This window comes from Patagioenas fasciata, chromosome 5 (genome assembly GCF_037038585.1).
Source record: "Patagioenas fasciata isolate bPatFas1 chromosome 5, bPatFas1.hap1, whole genome shotgun sequence".
NCBI lineage: Eukaryota > Metazoa > Chordata > Aves > Columbiformes > Columbidae > Patagioenas > Patagioenas fasciata.
In genome coordinates this window covers 1,290,649-1,309,359 of record NC_092524.1, presented here as the reverse complement: position 1 = coordinate 1,309,359, position 18,711 = coordinate 1,290,649, and the positions used below count along the sequence as shown (strand labels likewise).

Sequence of the window (18,711 nt, the reverse complement as noted above, 5' to 3'; positions counted from 1 at the left end):
GTGTCTATATGTGAGCCGAGTAAGGTTTGAGTGTTACTGAGGCACCTTCTCCTGCCTCCATTTTCCCTCTCACTGTGGTATTTTATTGTCTCTTGAGCAACTTTTGGAATGCTTCAGCGTTCTGACAGGTGATCCTTCTGAGTTGCACGGAGAATGAAGCTGGTGTGAGGACTGACCAGCTGGGGTCAGTGCTAACTCAGGTTCATGCAGCTTCTCTGCAGCACAGTTGAGTCTGAACCCTCCCACCTGTGAGAATGCAATAGTGGCCTAAAATACCTTTTAATTCCTTTGCTGAGAAGTTGGGCATTAGGACGTACTTGCCTTGCTGTGAGACAAGCCGTGGCAGGCCGAGAGTTGTCCAGCTACCCGGGTGGAGTTATTGTCTGTAAAGAGGCTTATCGGATGTCAGAGCGGAAGAAAGATCCGTTCTTCAGGAGACCAGCAACAACCGCACTGACCCCTCTGTACAGCAGTTCTGTACTGGCCACTTCCACAGCCCCAGGTCTTCCTCTTCAGAATATGGGAAATACTTGGGCTCTTCATCACTGGCATTGTGTTTAATGTTCGCATTCCCCATATTAAGTAGGCTTGTTGCTCTGGGGAAATATTTTTGCCTGGCTGAGGATCCTCATCCTGCCCTGTCATCTGTTCTGGTTATTGCAATAGTAGTTTTTAGGAAACACGTTGAAGCGTTTGCTCTGCTTGTGAGGTGTGTTGCCTTTCTGAAGTCATCTCCAATTGCTCTGGCTCACTGTGGTTCTCACTGGTGTGTGACCTCTGCGGTGGCCCGTCCCGCACTGGCGCTGTGCAGGATGTGACAGCTGTCCAGGGAGGTGTCATTTCTGCCTGAAAGTCGGGTTTGGGAGTCTCCAGCCGGGTTTGGGAGCGTCCAGCTGAGTTTGGGAGCGTCTGGCCGGGTTTGGGAGCCTCTGGCCAGCTGTCCTTGTGGCTGAAACAGTTGCCAGGTTATATGGCAATGTCCTGACAATAGTGCTGCTGTGTCACCCTGACGTTACTGATCAGTTGTTCCCTTGGCTTGTTTTCTTGTATTATTCAAGCTGGATATAGCGTGTGTCTGAGTATTGGAGCCTCAGTGCTGCCTTTTATTCCTTTTTATTTTTATTTTAAGAGGGGCTAAGTTTAAGCAACTTTATCAGGAAACAGTTGTGTCTACATCTAAACAGGAACCTCTTGTCTACTCTTGATGGAATTGGAGCTATATAAACTAATAAGAGTTATATTTAATTAGTCATAATGAAATACAGCATGAAATGTAATTACACGCATCCCAACTTAATAGAAAGCCCTGTAATGGGTCAGTGCTGCACTAGGATTAGGTCATTCCTGGGGAAGGCTGCCACACGGCTCTCTCACAAAAGCACCATCTGAAGAATAATGAGGAAAGAATGTGGTGATAGAACTTAAAAAACCAAACCAAAACCCCCAGCCCCCTATGTTTGTGGGGTAAGGCTGGCAACAATTCCAGGGCTGTTGGGTAAAGCAAAGCAGCCACTCCACAGACAATGTACAAGGCTCTACCAGACGATCTTGAGTTGTAGCCACATGTTCACTCTGTCAGCTCAGATTAACCAACTGTCAAGTTCTTTTTTAACCACTTGAGAGACTTAGTTACTTAATTTTGAAAGTGGAGCCGTCGATAACATTATGGGTAGTTGTCACTTATGCTTGTGTTGTGATTGTGGTGGCATTTTCAGCTTCAATCAATTCTGTCGTCTTGCGATACCTTGCTTTGCACTCATGGCAAGTGGTAAACAAAACGGTAATTGACAAAATTCCTAAAATCGCTTGTGATACAGCTTTCCCACTTTAAAAATGTTGTATGCCAGATTCCTCTGCAGCAGTGAAATGAACACATTACAAGGAAAGTCTGTGTTAATTTGCATGTATTGACAAAAGTGCCACAAAAATTTGAAATTCTATTTGTCCCTTTGCAAATCGATAAAAAACCATGATACAGAAATCTATCCATACACAGCATAAGACTTTGACAGGTAAGACATTTGTACATCCATTATAAGCTCAGCTGATCCACTCGTTCAGCCTTGACCACTCGGGAGAACTCTGATTTTTCTACTTGCCGTTTTCAGCACTGAACATTCGCTCCTAGAAAGAGAAATCAACAAATAGCAGCTGAGTGTGAGTCTGGGACCTGGACTGCGCTTTAGCAGCGCAGGCTGAGCGCACTGGTCAGTGGTTGTCAGTCGGCAGGAACAAGTGCCTAAATCTGGAAGAGTTGGTGTGTAATTTTTCCCCTCAAAACACACAGTTCAATTAATCGCATTTGAAAGATTCTCCCTAAGCTGACAGCAGACTTTGCCATGGCCTGGCTATACCCAGCACATCTGCTCCTGGTGCCTTCTACTGCCAAGGACAAGCACGATTTATTTCTAGCTCACTAGCTAAAGGTTATTTACATCTCTCGCAGCACTGCTGATGGCTGATGAGTGCAGAATTAGACTGAAGGGACTTTTCACTTTGACAGTAGTGTTATCTTGATTAGCTGCCGCTCTGAACGCTGCCTTGGGCCCCAAACAGGTGTGGCTGCATATATCTGGTGTCAGTTCTTTCTTGAGATGCAGTGAAGTTTACCAGGTTCATTTAATTTAGGTGGCCACTTTGCTTCCTGCCTGTATAGAAACCTGATCAGACTCGCTTAGAGGTTCCTAATCTTTAGCCGTACTGCACAGAACCACAGCTGCAGTACTTGGAGGAACACGAGAGGTGACAGGAGCGTGATATAACATCTACCTTTAACATTGTCTCCAGTTTAATTGCATCTGCAGCAAATTTTCTGATCCCATCGGATAATTTCTCCACGGCCATTTGGTCTTCGTTATGGTGCCAGCGGAATGCCTTCTCGTCCAGGTGGATCTTCTCCAGATCACATGCCTGAGCTGGGCAAGGGGAATTGAAAAAGAAACAAACGTTACCAGATGATTATTATCAAACAGTCTCAACATTCTGACCAACTATGGATGTTTAAAAATCTGAAATACCACTTTCAACATGACTTGCTACAGGATCACACTTTGGGATGCAAGACTGAAAATGCTCCTGATGTTGTTTTAGCAGAGAAAAAAAAGTCATCTAGATCATCAGTTTCTCTTAAAGTACAATGTTCACATGTATGCCGTTATCTTGTATCTGCTTCTGAATGGTACAGTACTTTCAGGCTTATTATCAAGCATTATGCAACAGTCCTACAGCAGTGAGACATTCTAAGCAAATATGCTGAACAATTAGGTCTTTGAGTATCTGGCAGTACCTAACAAAAGCCCAATTGATAACAGGCCTCCAAGCCAGCGAGCAGCCTGCGAGCAGCAACCCATGGCTGCAGCTGTGCACAAATCTCATCTTCTGAGTTGTAAAATAGCATTTTATAAGGCTACGGAGAAGCAGGAGCAGCACAGTGGGAACGTACGTTCAAAGCGATCGTGGCACAGTACTGCTAGATCAAATCACTTGGTCTTGCAAAGGATTAATTTCTAGAGTTTCTGGAGGGAAAACACACCTTTTGGCATGCCCAGAGCTAACTGCATCACTGACACAATATTAACAGAAGGTTAAACCAGGCTTGGCGTCTTTGCTAATATTCAGGAACATTTCATCCCAGGCATCTCTCTGCACTCAACTGTGGTACTGAGTACCGTATTTCCTTCAGAGGTCAAGAATTATCTGTAAAGCAGAATGGAAGCAAACACCAGAGAGCCGAGCGGAACTGCGTACTCAACGTTCAAGGAGCCTGAGCAAGCCCCTGCCACGCAGAAGTGGACTATTGTGGACTTACCCTCTTTGATGCTGAGCATGGGAGTTAACTTGACGTGCTCTTTGCTGAGCTCTGCCAACAGCTTGGGTGAGATGGTGAGATAGTCACAGCCTGTGAGTGCTTTTATTTCTCCCGTATTTCGAAACGAAGCTCCCATCACGATAGTTTTGTAGCCGAACTTTTTGTAGTAGTTATAGATCTTAGTGACACTCTTCACGCCTAAAAATGATTTAGAACGTGCTCAAAACCATTTTTATAAGAGGGTTTATATGAGTAAACTGCAGTTGGAATGAGTAGCTATAGTGGTTTTAAAATACATGTTAAAAGGAAAGCTGACCTGGATCCTCAGAAGGCTCGTAGGTTTTCTTGTCTCCGTTTGCAACATACCAATCCAGGATCCGTCCTACGAACGGGGAGATCAGAGTCACTCCAGCTTCGGCACAGGCAACGGCCTGAGCAAAGGAGAACAGCAAGGTCATGTTGCAGTGAATCCCGTACTCAGCTTCCAGGACCCTGCGGACAGAGGCTGCCTTGAAACAGCAAATCTACGTTCTAGAAACAAGCTAGTAGGTGAAACTACTGAATTTTTTGAATTAGATTAGCAATGCGGTACAGTTTATAAACTTTAAAGTTTTAAGCTGACAGCAGATGTTTTGCGCTGGCAGACTCTGCTTTATTTGATGCTGTTCCTTGAACCAAATCCAGACGACTTAGCATCAGATTTCAGGAAACTCCGTTTGTGGCTTGGCCCTTGTATGACCACGCTTTTCCTCCTTCAACAGAAAGCTGTAGCAGAGCACCTTGCTGTAGCCCTAGTAACAGTGCTTGAAATGTGTTTGTGAACAGGCGGAATGTGCTGTGAATCAGCAGAGCAGGTACCCACACACTTACTTGCCAGCCTGGATTCCTTCCCAGGTTGAAGAGAGCTTTATGAGAATACGGTCTTTACCAATCCCTGCTTCCTTATAAAGGTCAATGAGGCGCCTGGCCCTCTGAATCATTCCTTCCTTATCAAAGGACAACCTTTGAAACAAGAGCAGCACTGCTTAAAACTTGACTTTTTACTTTAAATGCTCCCCCTCAAACCCCATTGAAAAACATTGTCCTGTTTTATCAGGATTTATATGCCAATAGTAGGTTTTTGTTCTGAGATACTCCCTGGATTGAGAGCAAACTGTTACAACAGATATCTTGGTAAACTGAGGAGACATTATTATACAGAAGAGAATGAGCAAAACTTTTAAGTATACAGGAAATGCGAGGTTGCCCTTGCTTAAGGAACAAGAAGGTTACAAAAATCCAACCTCAGTCTTGTTTTTGTAAAGTTTTGTCACCAAGCAAACTGGGTAATATCCATATTTTAATTAAACAAATATTAACAATAGAAACTCTTGCTGGCCTTAGTGAGCTGTTGAGTCAAGAACATCTTTCTCCAAGTCACATCGTGTCTGTTTTCGTATGTACAAATATCCAGGGTAACCCAGAGGAAGAAGAGCCAACCTTGCATCTACTTCTGTGGACACGCGGCCAGGTATCCTCTTCAGTATCTCAGCTCCAAACAACACAAAAAGTTTGTCACAGGCATTTTTGATCTGCTCTTCTTCTGACCTGAAAACCACAAAGAGTGAAATCTGTCACATGGGGGGAAAAAAAAAGTACATTTCCACCTTGCCATGGAGTGGAAGATCCAGTTTCACGGCCCATTTAACATTAAATTCCAGAGTTCAAATAGCCACTTCTGCTCTGCTCCAGGTTTATGTTCTGCTCTCTGTGCTCCACCAGCAGCATTATCCCTTGGATAGCATTTCCTCCTGTGTTTTCCTGAGCAGACCTAGGCGGCCACATGAGAACCGGTAAATGCAGATGCGCTTCTTCAAAGCACATCTGAAACCATGACAAGTTTTCTTTAAGCACTGAGGCTTTTTGGGGCAGGAGATACACCTATGAGTACACGAGGAGAAAACCCCAGTACTCTGCTAGTAGTACTAACCGCTGTTTGTACAAATAAGGCAATTTAAATATAGATCTACCGAGATTAAAAAAACCGCTTTACTTACCCGCCAAGTTTTTTCCCATAGGCAACGGCATCATCCACAAGTTCCTGGTAAGCTGGCATCTGAGCGGCAGCCAGGATCAGAGACGGGTTTGTGGTGGCATCCAGGGGCTTGTACTCATCGATTGCTAGGGAAATAAAAGCAGGCTGTTTGAAACCATCAGCAGGCCTGGGCAACTGAAAGGGTTTTGCTCAGATACGTGAGAATGGAAACACTTTTGGCTGTAGGATTGTAGTGTTTGTGACAGAGCGGATTTGTGCACAATGGTGTTTGAATAGTGCTGCCAGAACAAGGTTAACAGAGCTGCAGTGATAAATACAGCAAAGTTTATTCGCCACCGTAGACATCACCCACAAGAAACTAACTTGTGGCAATGACAGATGAAGTGGTACTCATTTTCACCTTCTCCCACCTGTCCATGCCACGTTCACCAGCATGGCTGAGTTCCAGGAGTTGCGGGGAAAAGACCAGGGGGTCTTTCTTCCCTTCCAGCAGTGAAGCGTTTGGGTTTTTGTCTACAACTGCTCAAACCAGAACAGGAGAAAAAACCCTCATCTGTTGGGCTCTAGCAACTTCTCTTATTGCATTTTAATTTCATATGGTTGCAGACCAGTTCTTAGTATCTGCTCTTGTAATTTCCTTGTACTAGCACGCTTCCTTCCTCGCAGAAAGTATCTGGAGTTTTGGCTTACCTTAAGCCCCGGACTACACCTATTTCAGGCTGTGCCCATGCACCATCCAGCCCGGATCCCAGCAGAGTTGCCTGACTCAGCACCTTTCAGCTTACAGCCTCCCTGGGTAACACAGCTCAACGTTAAAAATAACAAAATATTGATTACCAGCTTGTTTTCCTCAGCATTTTTGCACAGGGATGAAACCCCAAATGCACATTAGAAGCCACCACCACTTGCTGCAGCTACATCCTTCAGGAGCCATCCAAACCAGCATCCTTTCCTACGCCGCACTGTATGGCCACGCTTATCTAAACCGAACTGGGAACTGGTGGTACCCACAGCACCTTCACTGGCACTGGTGTTGAACTGGAGTCAGATGGTGGCTGTAGCCCTGGCTGGAGTGTAGGAAGGATCCAGAGGTGACAACAGGCAGCCAGAGATCAACTGCAAGACTCCTTCAGGGAGCCTGTTAAAACTTTGCAGCACGCAGCACTCAGCCTGCACTCAAACACCCCCTTGGCCATCAGAGGGATTTTTTTTCCCACCGTGCTTTCTGAGAGCAGGGCGGACAGCGCGATGTTTTAAATTCCCGTGATTTCAGCACTGGGCTGTAACCAGGTTTGTTGCTGCTTGAAGGAACACAGCCTGACAGGGCTGAAGTTACTGAGCCACTTTGTGTTTCCAGCTCTTGATGCAATACTTGATGAAGCTGTCTGTACCTTCCGTGGTACGGTGCTTATCTGTTTCTCCCTAATATTTCATGCACCCTGACACTCAAAATCAAGGAATCCAAAGCATGTAACAGGCAGACACTACCTGGAACCAGCGCAGGGATGTAAATACAGGCAGGCAGCGTTGCGAGGGAAGCATCTGAGCTGTTGCTGCCTCTCTGCGTCCTTAAATTTATTAATGTAAGACATTTGACAGTTGCTATTCAGGACTGTTTTTTCACCACGTATAGGATTAGGTGAGCAGGACAGAGATTACCGCTGTCTCGGTGACGGCAGAGCAGGACTCCAGTGTTGCTCTGTACAACCCGGAGACGTTCAGGGCAGGGATGTGTCAGCCCCGCGGTACCAGGGAGCTGCGTGTGCCTGTGCAGGTGCTCGGGCTGTGACAGCGTCGGGACAAGTGGCTTTAGAATTGACGGCCACCTCCCTTCCTGGGAAAGGAGCGTGCTTGCTCATGCACATGAGATAAGGAAAAACAAAAGCACTCTGGTATTATTTTATTTGCTTTGTAACTGCTTTGGAAAAAAAACAAAACCAAAACAGAAGAACAACAAAACCAACCTAAAGACCTAGACTGGTTATTGGAAAAAATGAACCAACAGCTGTGTGAGCACCGCAGAGCTGAGCTTGTCCAGCTGAAAACTGGAATTGTACAGGCTACTTCGAACTGGGAAAATTAGAAACAAAAAGGGGAGGTTCTGGCCAATGTCCTGCCCGGGCTGGCCCGAACCTCCCCGTTCCCAGCTGCAAGGGCCGGGGTTTAACCGGAGCGGCGGTAACGGGCGGACCCGGTGGGCAGGTGCCGCGGGGTCGGTCCCACCGGGGAAGATAAAGCGCAACGGCCCAGCAGCCGGTAACGCCCGGATCTCCCGGGCCCCAGCCCGGAGGATACCGGGTGGCTCGACGGCTCCCGCTGGGACCGGGATCCCCGGGAAGCCACCGGTGCCTGCGCCTTTTCCCGCCCGGAGCTCCGGGCTGCCCTTCATGGGAACCCGGGAGCGGCCGCCCCCGCCCCGCGTTGGGTAACGGCGTTTTTCCCAACGCCGCCCTTGCGCAAAGCGCCAGTACCGAGCGGCCGCGGCCCCGCCGCCCCTCGGGCGCACGGCGACCCCCCCCCCCCCCTCCGCCGCCAGGGTGGTTCGCTCCCCCGCGGGCACTCGCCTCTGCGGCCGGGCGCGCCCACTCTGCGGAGCGGGGGAGAATTGCGCGGTGACCGGGCGCCCCCCCCCGCTTCTCACCGTTGAAATCTCCGGTGTCGGCCACCACGGTGGTGTGGTGCTTGAGCTGGTCCAGCACCGACTCCATCTTCTGCCGCTTCACGGGGGACACCGACATAATCCACGGGGGGGTTCGCGCCGCCTATAACGATCCCTGCGTGCCCGGAGGGGAGCCGGCCTGCGCGCGCACCCGCCGCTCGCTCCTGACACCCGCCGCCTGTACGGGGGGGCGTGCCGCCCGCCAGCCGCCAATCCCATCCCAGCGGGAAGGCGGTGAGCCAATCAGGAGAGCGGAGGCAAGACGGACGCGGCCGGGAGGAACCGGGGCAGGAAGAAAGTCGCTGATTGGGTGATTTGGCGGCTCGTGAGGAGCGGTCGCCTTGGTGACGGGGGATGCGCCGCCATTGCCCCGGGCGGGGACCGGGACCGGGAGCGCGGCGCTTGGTTCGACCCGGTCCCGGGGGCCCTGTTGTCCCCAGGAGCTCCCGTGGGGCCTCCTCGCGGCCGGGCATGGCTCCCGAGCCGCCCCGCAAACACCTGTCTCCCTTAGGCCCGCAGGCCTCTCCGGGCCAGAGCTCTGCCTGGAACATAAGATGGCGGCGGAGGGTTGGTGAGGGTGAAGGGCTCGGCCGGGTGGCAGCCCTGAAGAGAGCTTGGCAGCGGTGCCGTGGCTGGAGCAGCCCGTTGCAGGAGATGAGTGGCGTGTTTCCTCCCTTACTGTTTGGGCCGGGGCTCCAGCCTGCACTGCCATGCTGGAAAGTGCCCCCTAATCCAGCACGGCCTGGGCTCTCCTTGGGCACCTGTGGCCATGCATTCACCTACACTTCATTGAAGCTCTGGAGATCCTGTTAAAGTGATTGTGCTTCTGAAATGGGGAATGGGACTTGGATGGAAACGTTGCAGAATCTGCCACTTGGCCGTTAAACAGAGGCTCTTTGGATCATTCCGTTCCCGTCATTTTCCCTTGTATTGTTTCAGTTTTGGAGGCTGTGACAGTAATTTCCATTACCGATATACAAGAACGTGCTTTTACACAGTCTTCTCATGCTTTGTCCAGCCCAAAGAGAAGATAATGGCAAGAAGTATTAGGTTTAAGCCTTGTTTGAATTTGGTGACTATGTAGGAAACATGTTCTCATTGTCTCCAGGTCCTTTGCCAAGGAACAAAAGTGTCTCCCTTGTGTATCCCTGCCCTGCTCTTTGTTCTCAGCATTGACCAGGGTTGGGAGTTTTCCATTTGCCAGCTCACCCTGTAGTCATGGACAGTGCTTGTGTGTGTAAATGCTGGCGTGTTGTCTCAGTTGCATGTTCCAGAGGTAAGAGAGATTTGTTCTTCAGTAAAGGGAATAGTTTGGATTCAGCTGATGGTTTTCCCAGCATTTGATTGCAATAGTGTGTGGGATTTTCACCTGCCCCTGTTGTGAGACATGAGTGGTATTGAGGCTGTAACATCCTTCCTTTTGCAGGGCAACCCCACCAGGAAAAGGAAAAACATGCTTTCAGATACTCTGCTGTGCAGCCTGGCAGCCTCACAGTGACAAGTCGTTATGAAAAGCCAGCCCTTAACAACTGTTTTTGTGTCCTGTTGCTTTAATTTATATGCAAGTGAAAGAGCCAGAGATGGAGTTATAAGTATAACTTAACTATTTTAATAAATCTTATACAGTGCATGGTTATATCATTTTATCCTTCGTTCAATTACATTAATGTACAGTACATTATAGCATTATCTGCAGGCAGTACAAATATAACAGATGCACAGCTCAGTCGTATGGAAATTTTTAAAAGTGACTTCTGCAATAAGGTCTACCAATATATTTGTTTTAAGAAATGCTTCCGTGGTTCCCAGCTTTACAGAACTGTCGCGTACGCGCCTATTATAATCCCAAGTAGCTCTAAGTCTGTGTGATTTGTTTTCCTTTATACCCAAGGACACAAATGGTGTCATGTTTCCTAGCTTACCCTTTGTTTTTATTTTTATTTTAGAAATTATTTAGCTTCCTGTGCTCGTAACACCAACAGTTTGCCAGTGTTCACACCTGCTTCCCAAATCCAGAGCCAGGGCTGCTCAGGAGGATTGTCCTCTTCATCCTTCCCTGACAAGGTGAGTGTCCTTGACAGGTTCCAGCCCCTGTGGCAGACCAGCAGGCTTGTGACTAAAATCATGGTCCTCCTCTGTCACTTCCCTGCCTGCACACTGACTCCACAGCTGCTAGCAATGTCCTCTTTCAAGATTAAGAAAATACATCATCCATTAGAAACATTTTTGGAAGAACAAAGCCAAAATTGAGAGGTGCATCAGTCTTCTCCGATTTAGACGTGTGTTCCCCAGCCACCTCTTTAGAGCTTTTTCTGTTAAATGTACAAGGACAGGCCCAAATTGTGCAAAGACTTGGGCACGTGCTTAACCTTTAAAGGAGGTGGGAACAGTCAGGGCGTAAAGGAAAGCATGTGTGTGAGTCTTTGTGGAGTCTGGGCCTGAGTTCCCGTTAAGGAACTCAGTTAAGTTGTGTGTGCATGAGAGAGAAAGACGAAGTCTTGCCACTCTGGGCGGTTTCTGTGGATGTGTTTGCTTTCCTGCATTCCTGTCAGGTTGGTCTGTAAGTAAAATATAAATACAGTGTGTGCCAAACTTACTGCGGACAGGAAATCCACTGTGTGCTTGCTTGAGCTTTTAAAAGTTTGAGTAAATTATTGATGCAAAATCACTTAATTGTGTCTCTAGGGAAAGGGGTTTTTTTCCTTATCCCTACTTAGAGACCATAGGAGTGGGGGAGTGCCTCGCTAGATAGATATAGATATATACATATGCACATAACATTATTAAGAAAAACAGGAAGTGAAGAACAACACCCTCTACAAAATTAAATTATTATTTTTTTCTTGTTGCCATTGATTTAGTATTAAAACAGCCTTTCCAAGTGTGCTTATGTTCCTTAGATATTTAGGAAGCGTTTCAGATTTCTCTTTGCAATGCAAATGCGAAGGTGGGGACAACACCCTGGGAAGGGCTTTGGGTGTGTGAGTGGGTTGGGAGCAAATGGCAGGGGCTTATCTCCGTGTTTGAGACCTGGCTTTGGCAATACTGCAACTGCCTGATGCAGGATCAGGCTGCCCTGAGCCCCAGCCTTGGCCTAAGTGAGGATTATCAGGCTGAGCTCACCTATTCGCAGCTTCAAATCACTGCAGGTTTCACTCAGATCTTGCACTGATCACACAAGGAAAGCCCGTTTCCACGGTTCAAAGCCAGCACTAACTGGTCCGTGTGTTTAAGGACGCAGCCAGTCTCAGGTGGGCTGTGCTGCAATTCCAGCCTCCCCCGACAGAAGGATGGGGAATTGTCACAGGACCTTTGCCATGGGCTGCAGGGGACATCTGCCACAGAGAAGGGAGTGAAAAGTGGGGGAAAAGGTTTGTTTCCTGGTCCCGCCTTGGAATGGTTCATGCTGGGCTGTGCTGAGCTCCCCGCCGTGCCCGCGGCCCCAGCCGCGCTGCCCAGGGGTTGGCAGCAGCTCCGGCCCTTTGAGAAAAGCTTTGCAGGGTCTTTTTTGCTCAAACGCAGCCATTGTCATAAATTCAGACGCGTGTGAATTCCGATCCGCTCTGATCACATGCACATAAAATTTCAGTATAAAATATATAGTTATATATAAAAAAAAAGTACTTCATGCAATATTAAAACACCTTTCCCAATGGAACATGGTCTTATTGTCTACCCTTACCAACAGTGTTCAAGAAATTGTCACTTTGATGGCAACTACACAGCTATGTGTGGAGCCCTGCTGTCTCTCCTCTGGACTAGGGATTATTGCTTCCGTTCCCTTTTTCTGCACTACTATGACTAACAGCTGAAATAAAGCAGATAGATTTTAATTAGCGGAATCAATCCTTTCCTGGCGACGCTTCATGATTTCTTGAAGCTCCGACTCCCCTCTGCTTTTCTAGAATGGAAACAAAAGAGGAAGTTTGAATGTGAAGTTCACACTGTAGTTCAATGATAGTATTTAACTAATCCTGTAAGAGCAGAGCTAGTTTCAAATGGATGGGTGACACCGGTATGATGGCAGATCTGTTAGTGGAGGTGGGGTGATCTGCCTTACAGATTGGGGGCCTTTTCCCTTAAAAGGCTTCTCAGGATTTTTAGGTGGTGTGGGAGTTTTTTGTTGTGTGGGTTTTGTTGGTTTGTTTTAGTTGTGTTTCTTAAAATGCCTGTTCAGTGGGATGCCTGGCACTGCTGGCACAGGTACCTGCTGCAGGAGGAACTGTCCAGAAAGCCACTTACCTCCAGCTGGTTTTTCTCCACTGTGATTTTGCTGTAGACTCTGTTGCCCTCATCACCACACACTTTCTTCAGCTCCTCTCTGTTGAGGGAGAAGAGCTGAGCTCCGGTGAGGATGCCGAGGTGTTCCACTGTCCTGGGGGGACACAAAGCAGGAGGTAACTGTGCTAGGCAGGGCTTCTGTGAGTTGTGTGAATAAGCAAGACCATTCCTTTATTTGCAGCTATTCACTAGGTCTTTTGCTGCGCTGTAAGACAAGGTTTATTTGATAGTGTATAAGAAAGAAAGGGAGTAAGTTTGGGCTCAGCATGTACTCATATAGCCTGGATTTAATATGATTGAAATCTAATTTGCAACACAAGCTCTGTAAGTGAATACAAGTGACTTGTAATCCAGTTGAAGTGTTGCAAGCTCCCCAACTCATTTTTAAACAAAGGACGAGCATTTTGTGTGACAGTAAACCAGCTCTTACTCTTTGCTGAATGACTTTGCCTCCAGCCAGGCTTTGACTTCTTCAGTGCTGGATTCGAAGGTGAGGGGCACAAAGACTTCCTGAGGCTTTTCCACTTTGAAATTCCTCTGGGGAGGCTGAATTTTGTTGTTTGTGATCTTCTTTAGCAACTCATCGTTCAGCTCGTCCATTTGATGAATAAGTTCTGGGGAAACGAGGCACAAGGTGAAGAGCAGGGAATGAAATCCAGTCTTCAGTCATAAATCCTATTAAATGAATGTGTTTGTGGGGAAACTGTAAGGCAGGTCAGCTGTCTCATTGAACAAGCACATGTTCCCCAGTCCACATTCAGCTGGGGTTGGTGTGGTGTGGAAGAGGAGAGCTCGCATCTGCACAGGCCTTTGCGTTTAGCTAGAAGGGGTAAAACTACCCATTGGGCTGCCTGGAATATTCTCATTCGGAAGCATCTATGGGGGGAGAAGGGTGTCATATCTGGCAAAATAATAGGAGAATATGTTGATAAGAACACACTCGTTTCGTGAGACTGGTGCCTGTAGCAGGCGCTGCTGAGGATCTATATTTTCACCTGCTTTATATACAAATTTCGATTGGGACCGATCTTGTTTCTCGGGTTGCTAACCTATCCTGTTCATCACACCTCAAAGGGCACAAAACCCCGCAACACCGACTAGGAGCGGTTTGCTGGAGGTTGTAACACCTGATCTAGCAGTGTCTTTGCTCCCACTGATGCTGTCAAACGGTGACAAGGGACAGGGTCCTTTTTCTCTGATGTTGCTGTTGTATTTTTGCTTTAGTTTATCAGCTTCCTGTTTTCGAGTGAGTTAGTTCCCTTTGGGCTGTTGAAATAAGGAAATTGCCCTGCAAACTTAGCAGCAGGGAGGGGAAAAAACTCAAACCACATGAGGCAGCAGGGGTCAGGCAGGCCTGACTGTGTCTGAGAATGAGGTTCCCATTTTTCTGTGCCTCCATGTTCCCATTTATTTTCTTTCAATTTTTCTTCCAAGTGGAAGGCCAGTTCTGCTAATACCTATTCTTATCACCTAATACAGTTAGTCTTGGGTTTGAGCTGCAGCCCTGCTCCCTCCACTTTCCAGTCCTCACTGCTACTTCTAATAAGTAATTTGTTGATCCAGGTCCTGCAGCTGTTGCTGTGCAGCTGGATACGAGTGGCAGGAAGCGCGAGCTGGGAGTGAGCAGCACACTTGGACTGAAGTGACACGTCACCCAGTGTCACTTTTTCCCTGAAACTCCTCAAGACTCTGGAGAATAGCTCAGTGTTATTGATAGATATGTGGCCGTGGTGTTTGTATTTTGGGGTTTTCTGTCATCGCCGAAGGGCTCCTGCTTCCAGGAGTGCCCGGGGGCTGAGCCCTGGCTGTGGCTCCTGAGCTTTCTTGTGCTCTGTGACAGATGTGAATCTCATATTTGGCAGATCCACTGGCTGCGCCTTCTCTGAAAGCACCTGAAAGGCCAGGCCAGGCAGGCACTGCGTGTGTGGCAGGAGACAAGAGCGAAGGAAGCCAGAGAAATAATTTGCCCTGAATGTGAGTAGGGGCTGAGACAGACTGAGATGTGGTGGTGGGAAAGGAAACTCCCTCCTTGGGAGGAGGAGGGTGAAGCTGATCACATTTCGGCCCTGTTGGTGCCATGGCGTGAGTCAGTGAGCGGCTCAGAGCTGCTCTGTTGGCTGTGGGACCACCTGGAATCTCCTCTGTACGTGCCCTCCAAACCCACTGCTGGCCTGTTGCTTATTGCTGAAAGGTACAGTTGTGCAGAGCATTGGGAGAGGGACCCACACTCGGGGAGGTCTGGTTATGTGCACACAGCAACCAGAAATAGTGGACAGACCATTACAGGGAGAGTGAAGAAAGAAAACACCCAGGACAGAGAGCGAACAAAAGCTTCAGTTTCAGTCCCAAAATGCAAAGCCTGGTGCTGAGCTCTCTGACTGCCCGAGGCTGCTGTGTGTGGTGTAAGAGGTGCCGGGAGCGCGCTCTGGGACACGTACGTTCTTTGGCGTCCTGCGGAGAATTGCGTGATAACATTTCACTGCCCCACTTGTCCCCCGCGTAGCTGGCAGGCAGCTTGTGAGACGGGCTGGATGGTCCGTAGCCCCTGGGGTTCAGTTCTCCTTTGTACCTCTGGTTAGACTGGGTGAGCAACAAGAAAAAAAAAAAAGTAAGATTTTATTTTTTTTACCATTTTGCATTTTCTTTAACTTTTTGCTTCCCACCCACGAGAGCAAGTCGAGGGACAAATTGCCGTGTTCTCCTGGGCTGACGTGACCTCAGGCGGAGCCGCGTGGGAGAAGTTCATTTCTGGGGTCTAATGGGAAGGAACAGAACCCAGGCCAAAGGCCAAAGACTCTGTGAAGGCGTTTACAGCCCTGGAGAACACGTCACACACAGACACGTTGTGTTTGGTGCTGCCTTTCTATTGCTGGGGCTGACGGCTCTGAGCTGGCCCTTCAGCCTCTGCTGTGCAGAACTTCCTGCTCAGGGGACTTGTTGGGTGTGGAGAGCAGAGGATTCAAAAGAATTTGTATATGAAGAGAAAGCAACTTATGCTTTGCCCAAGCTGGGAAATACCAAAGTGGGGAAGCAATTCTCTGCTTCCTTAGGGCATTTGGGGCTCTCCACCGCTCAAGGCTGCTGCATGGACGGAAGGATAAGCCTCATTTGGGGAGGGCGAAGGTAAATGGTGGCAAAATGCAAGAGTTTTATCATAGGAGGCTTGGGAATCTCCAGGATATTGTTTTTTCTACTTGTGCGGGTTCATCCTGACTTGTGCACAGCATCCTGAGAAATCCAGGGACCTCTAATTACAGGATTACTCTGGGAGGCTGACTATTCCCTGCAGCTGGCTCCCAGTTAAATATCACCTGCCTACAGACCTGTTCCAGCTCTTCCAGTTTCACCACATCCAGGATGTTATAAGGGACGTAACCAGCCTGCCCGCTCCGGTTGAGCAACTTCCACCACTGCTTGTTGTCTTCTAACACCTGAGAGAGGAGAAAAAACAAATTTGCTAGTGAGAACATCAGATTGCTGGCGTACGTAAACAGCATGTAGTGGAAATAAACCACACAGTAACCTGAAACTGGCAGAATAGCATCATTGAGGCTGGGAGCTGGCAAACAGGTCGGTCACGCTCCTTTGCAGTTCAGGACTGAAACCTTTCCTGAACAGCATCAGAATTTCTCCTGATGGTGACCAGGAGAGCATCTCTGGGAAACAGACCTGGAGAGTGGGAGAGCTCATACTTCCTGCTTAATTTGCCTGTTTCTCCGTATGTTTTCTTCTCAATGACTGAGTTGGTGTTGTCTTTTTGCATTAAAAAAAAAAAAATCAAGAGTGGCTCCTAGCAAAGATGCCAGAGTCTTATCACATCACTTGATTACAGGTTACATCAAACTCATAATCTCATCATGACCACCACGTGGCAATGAGATTGCACCGCCCCCTGCTCCTTTCAGCAGGCTTGTTCTTACCCACAACTCTGAGGTTTTTGAGTTTTTTCTTGTTTTTTTAAGTAATCCTCCCCGAATGCATGAGCCTTGCTGGCAAGACCCATGCACGTTTCTCATTCTAGCTGTGCTTTTGAACAGAACTCTTCTTTTCACATCATAGATCTGTCAGTGTGTAAACCAAGTCATGTCCCACATTCTCCAGCTGCCAACAGTGTTGTGCTAAGAGAAAGGTTATGAAAATCATTGCAGGGTGGGGGGGAATGGTAATAATGAACATAGGCCCAGCAAGTGGGTGAGCAGTGATTTGTTTTCCTTCCTCCTCATTGCTAATTAAGATGTGACTGATGTGTTTCAGCTGAGCAAATGAGGCGGTGCGTGCAGCCAGCCTGCTCCAGCTCAGACCGCAGGCCCTACGTTTGAGCAAAGCTTCATGTCACTGCTCAGAAACCCCAAACAACAGTAAGTTGGCGCTTGGCGGTGTCTGCAGATCTCTGTCCCGTTCCTGGAAAGGGGAGAAGGGGACACGTTTTCCCCAAGCGCGTTCGTGTACCTCCAGGATTTCGTCCTTAAGCACTGAGAGTTCATTGGCATTTCGCGCAGTGAAATCGTAGCGGATTTTGGCATATCTCTTCGGCAGAGCCATTCCCTGCGCCTCGAAATTCCTGCCGAAGAGAAAAAATGGAGCTTTAATGGAGGCCCATGTCATAACTAGGGAAATAAACGTTCAGTGGCACAAGAGACAGAGGGACAGTGGTATGAATGTTTGTGTTGGGAGGGGGCAGTGCCTCTCTGCTGCTCCATTTTAAGGAGGATTTTCACCCCTCATTTTAGTGAAATGTGTTCGGGAATAAAAAAGCTGTTGGGTTAGTGGCTTTATTGGAGATCGAGGCTGCTGCTCTCAGGGTGGGAGAAGAGGCACCTTCCCCTGACAATTGCTGCTTTGCAAGGACTGGGGAGATTGAGAAAGCACAAAGAAAATGCTCTGATTGCACCTCCTGTGAAAAATAAGTGTGAAAACCTCTGTCCTGCTAAGTGGAAACAACTGCCCCACGTGGCTGGGTAGGGGAGAAGCAGGAGGCAGTGTTAAGGGAGAGGGTGTTGGAGATGAGTGGTGGTGGAACTGGCTGCAGATCTGGGGTTTTCACCAGGCAGCGAGTGCTGAGCTACCAAAACAGAATTCTGCGCATTCCCAGGAAAAGTGAGTTTGAATGGTTCTATTCTAAGGTGCACTTTGGGGAAAGAGAAATGTGGTTTGGGGTTTTGTTTGGGAACTTCTGACACAAGGCTATGCAGCTTTCAACATTGAACTTGCTTTTTGTTTGGAGAGAGAGACACAATAAGTATGGTAAATGGTCAAAAATTGAAAATGGTGAAGAAGTGGAATGGAATATTTGCTTTGACCCAAACTGCAATAGTTTGTTTTTTCATAACTTTTTGCTTGCCTTAGGAAAATTTTGCAGACCTCATCTTTTTCTCCTCCAGTTCCAATGGGTGTAATGTTATTTTTTAAATTCCAAAACTGTTTGCAGTGTGGAAAAACCGTCTTGCCTCGTTGTGTAAGGGCAGGTAGGAACCATTTGAATGCACCTTCTCCTGTTCTTTCTCCTTATGACTTGCAACCTGCACAGCTACCCCGTGCAGAAGACTCTGGGGTGCTGTGTTCACAGTGGTCGTGCCAATGGGGCAGGTTCTCTTCCGGTTTATGTCAATTCTGTTGATGTCCAGCACTGCTGGCAATGAGGTTTTTTAGCCCGATATTTTCCCATTACTGAGTTCTTGGGTTTACTCAGTGATTTTTAAACCTGCGATCTGTGGGAGCTCTGTGTGGGCTGCTGAGGCATCTGTAACACCTGGCTTTGAAAAGCGAGGTCATTGTGCCGTTTCAGTTCATTTTCATGTCTTCACTAGATAATTCAGTGCCCGAAGGCAGGGAGGGGGAGGAAAACCTGAGGTATGTAGAAATTGCTTATTTTCTAGCGTTCTGGAAGGTAAATGGATTGTGAGGAAAGAGGTGACGGCTGCAGGAATT

At 47.9% G+C, this 18,711-nt stretch overlaps 3 protein-coding genes across 3 annotated transcripts in view; 1 reads left to right on the top strand and 2 right to left on the bottom strand.

Moving 5' to 3' along the window:
• Positions 1–18,711, top strand: part of GATD1 (glutamine amidotransferase class 1 domain containing 1) — an 80,839-nt gene that overhangs the window by 12,022 nt on the left and 50,106 nt on the right. Inside the window, exon 9 of the mRNA XM_065839009.2 lies at positions 10,449–10,566. The gene's annotated coding sequence lies outside the window, so the exon portion shown is untranslated. The remainder of the gene's footprint in view (positions 1–10,448; positions 10,567–18,711) is intronic.
• TALDO1 (transaldolase 1) lies at positions 1,888–8,689 on the bottom strand. Its single transcript, XM_065838986.2, has 8 exons — positions 8,485–8,689; positions 5,845–5,968; positions 5,288–5,395; positions 4,679–4,810; positions 4,125–4,300; positions 3,809–4,006; positions 2,770–2,915; positions 1,888–2,124 (listed from the first exon to the last, which is right to left on the bottom strand). Exons 1-8 carry the CDS (start codon positions 8,579–8,581, stop codon positions 2,092–2,094), a joined length of 1,014 nt encoding a protein of 337 aa, XP_065695058.1. The 5' UTR covers positions 8,582–8,689; the 3' UTR covers positions 1,888–2,091.
• EPS8L2 (EPS8 signaling adaptor L2) overlaps positions 10,084–18,711 on the bottom strand; it is a 46,914-nt gene continuing 38,286 nt past the window's right edge. The window contains exons 16-21 of the mRNA XM_065838936.2: positions 17,233–17,344; positions 16,107–16,214; positions 15,222–15,363; positions 13,214–13,397; positions 12,745–12,877; positions 10,084–12,403 (exon numbers count right to left, since the gene is read on the bottom strand). Coding sequence (XP_065695008.1) covers positions 12,332–12,403; positions 12,745–12,877; positions 13,214–13,397; positions 15,222–15,363; positions 16,107–16,214; positions 17,233–17,344 — 751 coding nt within the window. The 3' untranslated portion in view covers positions 10,084–12,331. The remainder of the gene's footprint in view (positions 12,404–12,744; positions 12,878–13,213; positions 13,398–15,221; positions 15,364–16,106; positions 16,215–17,232; positions 17,345–18,711) is intronic.

Excerpts from the sequence above, each read along its gene's own strand:
- TALDO1 (XM_065838986.2), bottom strand. The coding sequence starts at position 8,581 with ATGTCGGTGTCCCCCGTGAAGCGGCAGAAGATGGAGTCGGTGCTGGAC. Across the intron at positions 4,007-4,124 it reads CGAGCCTTCTGAGGATCCAG|GCGTGAAGAGTGTCACTAAG; the intron begins GTCAGCTTTCCT and ends AATCATTTTTAG. Across the intron at positions 2,125-2,769 it reads AACTGGAGACAATGTTAAAG|GAGCGAATGTTCAGTGCTGA; the intron begins GTAGATGTTATA and ends TTCTCTTTCTAG.